This window comes from Sarcophilus harrisii, chromosome 3 (assembly GCF_902635505.1).
Source record: "Sarcophilus harrisii chromosome 3, mSarHar1.11, whole genome shotgun sequence".
NCBI lineage: Eukaryota > Metazoa > Chordata > Mammalia > Dasyuromorphia > Dasyuridae > Sarcophilus > Sarcophilus harrisii.
Window position 1 is genome coordinate 549,217,057 of NC_045428.1, and position 7,242 is coordinate 549,224,298.

The 7,242-nt window shown below is 46.5% G+C and overlaps 1 protein-coding gene across 1 annotated transcript; it reads right to left on the reverse strand.

Moving 5' to 3' along the window:
* Window positions 1-1,414: 1,414 nt before the first annotated feature.
* On the reverse strand, window positions 1,415-5,578 carry GUCA2A (guanylate cyclase activator 2A). The gene is made up of 3 exons (XM_003765471.2): window positions 5,280-5,578; window positions 2,346-2,526; window positions 1,415-1,807 (listed from the first exon to the last, which is right to left on the reverse strand). The coding sequence occupies exons 1-3, from the start codon at window positions 5,349-5,351 to the stop codon at window positions 1,743-1,745; spliced, it is 318 nt and encodes a 105-aa protein (XP_003765519.1). The 5' UTR covers window positions 5,352-5,578; the 3' UTR covers window positions 1,415-1,742.
* Window positions 5,579-7,242: the final 1,664 nt, after the last annotated feature.

Genomic DNA, 7,242 nt, shown 5'->3' on the forward strand with positions numbered 1-7,242 from the left:
CATTTCCTTAGGGTTGAACAGAAGACAGAAACTTTGACCCTAGCCTCCTTGTGTTCTTCCCCTTTCTCCATCTCTCTCTGTTTGTCCTTTGTGGGTCTGTCTCTGTCTCCTTCTCTATCATTCTCTCTGTCTCTGTCTGTCTGCCTCTGTCTCTGTTTCTCTCTCTCTCTTTCTCTCTCCTCTGTCCTTCTCCCTTTCTCTCTTTCCTCTGTCTCTCTGTCTTTCTTGTGTCTCTGTCTCTGTCTCTCTGTCTCTCATACAAGTCCTTCTAGGAACAAGTATTTCTGCAGTATTTCTACACAAGCCATGCTCATACGTGACATTTAAGGTCCCCCTCGCCTCTAAATCTGTAAACCCAACGAATAAATAAGAAAAACTAATCGGGAAAAATGGAGCTGTTAAAGAATAGGGGGATACCTTGATTGCTCCTTGGGCTCAGGACTTGCCAATCATCTCTGCCCCATGAATGCTGAAGGCCAGAGGTATTCCTTGTAGGAAACAAGAAGACCATCCTGTAGGCTGCCAGGCAGCAAAAGGGAAAAATGTAAAAGTGTCAGCCTTGGGAGCCATGAAGCTACTAGAGGGATGAGGCTCTCATGAAAGCCTGAAAGGACAAATGCAGAAGCTGAATAAAATCAGCCTTAACATCCGGGAAGAGAGGCTAGTTTAGATCCTGACTCTGTCACTAACTAGTTGTGGGAGTCTAGCCTGATCCCTCACCTTCTCTGGCCTCAGTTTTCTCATCTGGCAAATGACAGGGATCAGAATTAGTATCTAAAGGTTCTTCTAACACTTGCGTTCTATGGATTGAAGAATTCCCCCCCCCCCCAGCCCCAGGGCTCCAAGCAACCAACTTGGAGAAAAGGAAATGGACCAAGGTCTAGGCTATTCTTTCTTAGAGACCTCCCAAACGGCAAAGAGAGGGATTGCCAAGACAACCTGAAACCCAAGCTTGAATCTTTGAGGTCAGAGAAGAAAGCACCTGTCCTCTGAAGAAGGGCACACAGGGAACAGGCAGCTGCAGGACAGGAAGACTGGGGGGCTCACAGCAAGATGCAGGTTCTAGGAGGGACGGTGATCCCCTGAATCTCCTTGAGACCCACTGCCTCTCTGGATGTCTGTTTGGGCTCCACACTGATTCCGAAATCCAGTTTTATGTTCAGGGTTAGACTGGGTTGCTCTGTTGTGTTCACCTTGGGCTTCTGGTAAGCCATCCTCTCTCAACATTATATCATCTGTCAAAAGGAAGGTTTTCTTGCCTCCTGGTCATTATAGAGGAGAGAGGTACTCGTATAGGAATATGATGTGGGCAGCTGGGTTTTTTTTTTCTGGAACCTAATGAGAGCCATAGAAACCCAGCCCTACTGGGAGTCCCCCAAAGCACACACTGAGGCCATAATAATGGAGAAGCGGCTTTTATTTACGAAGTAGGTGAGTCACAGATCCAATCCGAGGCACTGGGTGCTGGCCCATTTCTCCTCCCCTCCCCGGGACCCCAACCCTGCCCTCTGCCTCAGCCGTGATCCCCTAGGTGGTGGGGAGGGGTCTCTGCCTGTAGCGGGCACTTTCCGGCCCCCAGGTCGGAGGGCATCTAGAGCTGAGGGTCACTGGCTGGGACACGTGAGCCCGCCTCGCCAGACTCCTGAGTGAACTGCAGACAGGGGGTAGAGGTGGTGGCCCAGAGAGGGACAGGAGGGCAGAAGCAGCGCGGAAGGGGCGAGAATCCAGCCACAGTTCCGCGGCTAACAGCCCGCACAGGCGGCGAAGGCACAGATCTCACACGAGTGCGAGTCCTCAGCGATGGCTCCTGAGCAAATAAGGCAGAAAGCGGGCTCTGGTGGGCTCTCGCGGCCTTCTCTCCCTCCACCCTCCCCATCCGCGTCCTTCCCCCAATCCCCGGCTTAGGGCCCCAGCATTTAACTCATCCTCGCCCCCAGGACCACCCCGGCCAAGAGGGCTGGCACCTATCCGCAGCCCAGCTCCAATCCGGGGCTTAATTGGGATTAAATGGGGGGGGGGGGTTAGGGCGGAAGGCGGCGCGAGGCTCCCTAGTTTCTACTCCAAGCGTCTCCGTACAAATAGAGCCCCTGAAAATGTTGTTCATCAGAGCAGAGAAACCGCTAACGCCTGACAAGGAGAGCGGAGCCACTGCCAAGGCCCGCTCTGAGAGGAGAAACCTACAAGGGACCTTTAACACCGAACCGGTAAGAGCCGGCCGGACCTTTAGTTCCCAGTCCCTGCAATCAGAGAAATAAAGCCCCTAAAAGGTGGCCAACCGAAACTGAGCCTGCGTCAAACCGGCCTCCGCATCCCACCAGTCAGAGAAAAGGCGGCTCCTTCCTTACCCAGTCTTTGGAAAATCGCTGCGGCGTCAGATTGGGCACAGATGGGTTTCAGGTCCTTGGGAAAATCCGGGTTGTTGCACAGGTAGACGTCATAGTCCTGGACCCTCCGGAACCTCAGCCCGCTCTGTTTCAGGTCCTTGAGTTTCTTCACAGACTCCAGCGGGTAGGAGAAGTCCCCATCCTGAAAGCCAGCGGAAGCATCCTTCAGCCTTGTTTTCCGAACTGATGCCCCGTCCCCGCCACTGGGCAGCGCTCCCCCGTTTCTTCCCCGACTTGCTCTAGTCTACTCGTGGCAAACTCAGGGACCTTACTCCTGGCAGGGTCCCTGGTTTCCAAAGGGAAGGAATAAGCTACAGTCTCAGTTTCTGAAAGGCAACTCCCATCACACCAAATTATTTAGAATTGGTAGGTGCCTTGGGACTCATCAGGCTCGCCCCTCTCCCTACAGATGAGGAAACTGAGCCTAGAGAAATTTAGTGATTCAAAGGTCACCCAAGCAGTAAGGGGCATCGTCAGGATTTGCACGTGGGTCTTGGTATTCCAAATTCAGGGCTTTTCTCACTAGGGCCGGAGGCTTCTGGGTACAAGGGAACGGGCACTCACTGTATTAAAGTTCCGGGGACCAGGTTTAGAAGTTCCTGGCTGTCTTAGACAAGTTGCTTCACTCATCTGGGCCTCATTTTCCCCTTATATAAACTGATTGGTTGAATTTCAGGGTTTTTTAAACTTTCCATTCTCTACACTATCTTAGGAAGCCGCCTATCCAATAAATTTGATCTAATAGAATTATCTCAGAGTAAATAAGCAGGTCAATCTCTCTTACACCCAGGGAGAGAGGGAGGGATCTATATCCTTCCTCAAACCCTAACAGAGCCCAATTCACAGCTGTGCTAACAGCTGCCCTGCCTGGCCCCAGCTTCAGCCCAGGGTCCTGCTGTTATTTGTGAAGTAATAAAATAAAATAATATCAGGAAGCAGTAATAGAGCGGCAAGATCACTGTTGCTGTTAAGCTGTACCAGGCTGGACCTGTCCCCCTTCTCCTGTTCCCCATCATCATCCCCCCACCCACATCCAAAGGCAAGGTTCTGCTCTTAAACTTTTCTTTCACTTCCAACTCATCCAGCCCAAGGATTCCCTTCACAACCGTAGGATTCAGCTTCTCCTCTCCATTCAGATTCATTAAATAAACTAATCCAGGCCAAGGTATTAATGGATGTAAGATTCTCTTAGCCATAGTTTTACATGTTAAAAGATCCCAAAGGCATAACACATTAAGAAATTGTTTCATTCAGCGTGGGCCAGTGACAGGATTTCAGCTGAACCTCCACTTTCCTTTCTCTCTCTCACTCCCCTCTCTCTCATTCCTTTTCCCTCCCCTTTTTCCTGTCCCTCCCTTATTCCTCTCTCATCATTGAGATTTTAAAAGCAGGTCTTCCAGACTTCAAGTTCACACTGTTGCTCATAGTGTATGTTATATGCAATACCATATATTTTACATAATTATCAATGGGTATTTAAATAGCTACGCAATTATATATGTATTATTGGAATATCCGATATACAGTTATATAAATGTTAGCACTCATTAGAATTTTTCTAAAGCTTCTTAAAGTTTAAGGGGAAGTGATGTTGGGAGGAAGGGACCACCTGACAGAGTGAAAGAGTTAGCATGGATGTGAAAATGTCACCAGGTCCCCACTAGTCCATCCACACCAAAGAGCAGCCCACCACTTGATTGTCCTGATTTTTTCTGATCTGTGAAGTATGGGGTTCCCCAGCCTGTCTTGGGGCACTGTAGGAAAGTCCTCCTTTATTATCTACTTCCTATCTCTCCTCCTTCACACAGCTGCAGCTCTAATTTCTGTACTGCCTTTGCCCCCAGGAAACAACAGCTTCAATTCAGAGTTCTTCCCCCCCACCCCGACTTTTGCTTCTTTCTGCCCTTCCTTTCCTTTCCTTGATCAAAGTTAGATGGTGAACTCCAAGAGTACAAAGCAGTCTAGCCCTCATTTCCTCTTCCATTTCTGGGGCTGAGCCCAGATTCTGGTTTTATCTCCCAGGGCTGAGTACAAGGCACTCAACAGTTACTTGAGTGAAATTTAATGGAGTGGAATTGCATTGGGTTTATGGAGGAAGTAATTGCATATCTGATGGAGCTTAAGGGGAAGTGAAATGAGAAAAGAGACAGATTCAGGCCCGTACCTGACTCACTTCCAGATCAGGAAAGGGATTTCTAGGAGAGCAAATGATCCCCTCTAATCTGGGGGCTGAAGGTTCTTCCTTAGGGAATGAGATGACAAAAGTTTGGGAGATTTGGGCTGGAAATGGGCACAGAACACATAACAGGAATCATCCGAGGATTGGCTAAGATGTGCTCAAATGGCATCCCAGGGTGCTAAGAGCTCTGGCCTTGCGGTCACAGGACCTGAGTCAGATCCTCCACCTGGGTGATCTTGGGCCTGTTTCTTCACCTGTATCATGAGGTTTTTGAATTAGATAGCTTCTAAAATCCTTTCCAGCTCTGAATTGATGATGCTGTCATGATTTAATAGCTGTCTTTGATAACTAAAGGGCTGTCATGAGATAGAAGCATTAGGCTTATTGAATCCCTGAATTTCAGAGCTCAGAGAGACCTTGGAGGTAATCTGGTTCTACCCGCACAAAAAAGAAAGCCTTCTACAGCATCCATGAGAAAAGAGAGAAATGAAATAGAAAAGGACAGAGCAGGAATTGGACAGAGACTGCTACCATCTCAACATAAATGCCAGGAAGTAGTGAGCTCCCCATTCCTGGAGGCACATGTGTGATTATGTTGTAGAGAAGTCTTCAGATTTAAGTTGGACTGGATTCCACGCAAATGCCCCTCACCCAGTTCTGAGATTTTAGGATTCTAGGACAGGGAAGAAGGTTGGGGCTGGAGGAAAGGGACTCACCTGAACTGTGATGCTGCCAACCAGAGTGGTCAGTCCACAGAGGCACAGAGCGGAGAGGAGGAAGATGTTCATGGTGACTGAGGACTCCGGTGCTTCTGCTGTGGGCTCTAGCTAACCAGATTTTTAAAGGGTGCCAGGGTTACTGAGTAATCCTATCGTCTGCGTCATTTATCTATCATAGCTGGACCTTATCTGATAAGAGTTAGCTGAAGTGAAGCAAATGGCTGAGAAAGGAAGCAGGAAGATCTAGCACCCCCATAACAAAGACAAGTACCCTCATTCTCTAGAAATCTCCTTTGTTCCTAACAAGACTGGAAAGTCATCTTCTCATAGATTGATGGACTCCAAACTCTTTAGGTTGTACACCGCTCCAGCAAATAAACAAATAAGCACATGCCTCCAATATGTGTATATTTGTTTAAGTATGTGATGTATAAGACATATACATAGAAAATAAAAGCATAGGATGAAATATTTGCCCTGGGGAGTGATAGGTGGCAACCTATTTTACTTAAGAAAAGAACAACATATTTAGACTTGTGCTTTGGAAAAATTATTTTGATAGCTGTATTGAGGATGTTTTAGAAAGGGAAAAGATTGAAGACAGGCCAATTAGAGGCTAGTGCAGAATTCCAAGGCAGAGATAATAAAGACCTGAACTAATATCTGCCACGTCTCTCTTTCCAGACTACTCATATTCTTTGAACAAGGTTTTCTATTTTCATCTTTTTGCTCAGAGTAGCTTCACCTGATATTCTTTTCTTTTGAAAGCTTATCTACCTGTCAGCTTCAGTGCCACATCTTTCATAAAATCTTTCCTGATCTTCTGGGCCAAAACTGAAGTCTCTTGCCTCTAAAGTCCTATAACATTTTATTGATTATTTGTCTTTGAACTTATAGCATCATTAATATGTAGCACTCCCTCTGAATTCCCCAAATCCTGCATATCGATGAATTGAATCCCCTCTAGCTGCTCTAGAGGTAACCTGAGAATCTGTGTGTCTAACACTATAATTCAGAGCCATTGCCCCTACAAGTGTGCATTAAAAGTGATGACAGTAGATACAATTAGATTTCAGGAAAGGCATTTCTCAGATGGCACAGAAGTTGTAAAACACACTTCCATAAGTTTGGGGCACCCTCATCCACACAGAAGGCGTCCATGAAGAAGAGTGATCTCAAACTTAGGTTCTTGTTCAATCATGTCTGATTCCTCTTGTCTCCCTTTGAGGTTTTCTTGGCAGAATCCTGGAATGCTTTGCCATTTCCTTCTGTAGCTCATTTCACAGGTGAGGAAACTGAGGCAAACAGAGTTAAGTGACTTGCCTGGCGAATACGTTGTCTGAGGCCATATTTGAACTCAGATCTTCCTGACTCCAATCCTGGTATTCTATCCACTGCACTATCTAGCTGCCCAAATTAACTAAGTACATACAAGATGTATACAGAGAAGATGGAAGGAAATCTGAGAGTAGAAGGGACTACTATCTGCTGAAGGAACTAGGAATAAGCTCTTACAGAAGGTAGCACTTTAATGTCTTAAAGGCAGTCAAGGAAACTGATAAAAACAATAGAAATAGTGAAAGTTAATCTACCTTCATAATGTGTTTTTCACAGTTTCATTATGTTTATACATATCTCATTTGACTTGATAATCCTAGGAAACCGAGGCTTAAAGTAGTTTCAGGTGACTTTTCCAGGATCACACAGCTAGTATGTGAGTAGGCAGAGAATTCCACTCATGGAGAGTACAGCAAGGGCAAAAATGCAGGGATATATTTGAGGAACAGCAAGAAGGCTGGGTCAGACTTACTTGCTTGTAGGGTGTACAGAGGAAAGTAAAGTGTAAAAGTACTGGAGGGAACAGAGCCAAGTCCTGAAAACCTTTAAATGCCAAAGAAGACTTTATCTTTGCTTCTGGAGGTAATCGGATGGCATTCATTGAGCAAAGGAATGACATGAG

Coding starts and splice junctions, on each gene's coding strand:
- GUCA2A (XM_003765471.2), bottom strand. CDS start 5,351: ATGAACATCTTCCTCCTCTCCGCTCTGTGCCTCTGTGGACTGACCACT. Junction 2,527..5,279: donor TTGGCAGCATCACAGTTCAG/GTGAGTCCCTTT, acceptor GCTGGCTTTCAG/GATGGGGACTTCTCCTACCC. Junction 1,808..2,345: donor AGCGATTTTCCAAAGACTGG/GTAAGGAAGGAG, acceptor TTATTTGCTCAG/GAGCCATCGCTGAGGACTCG.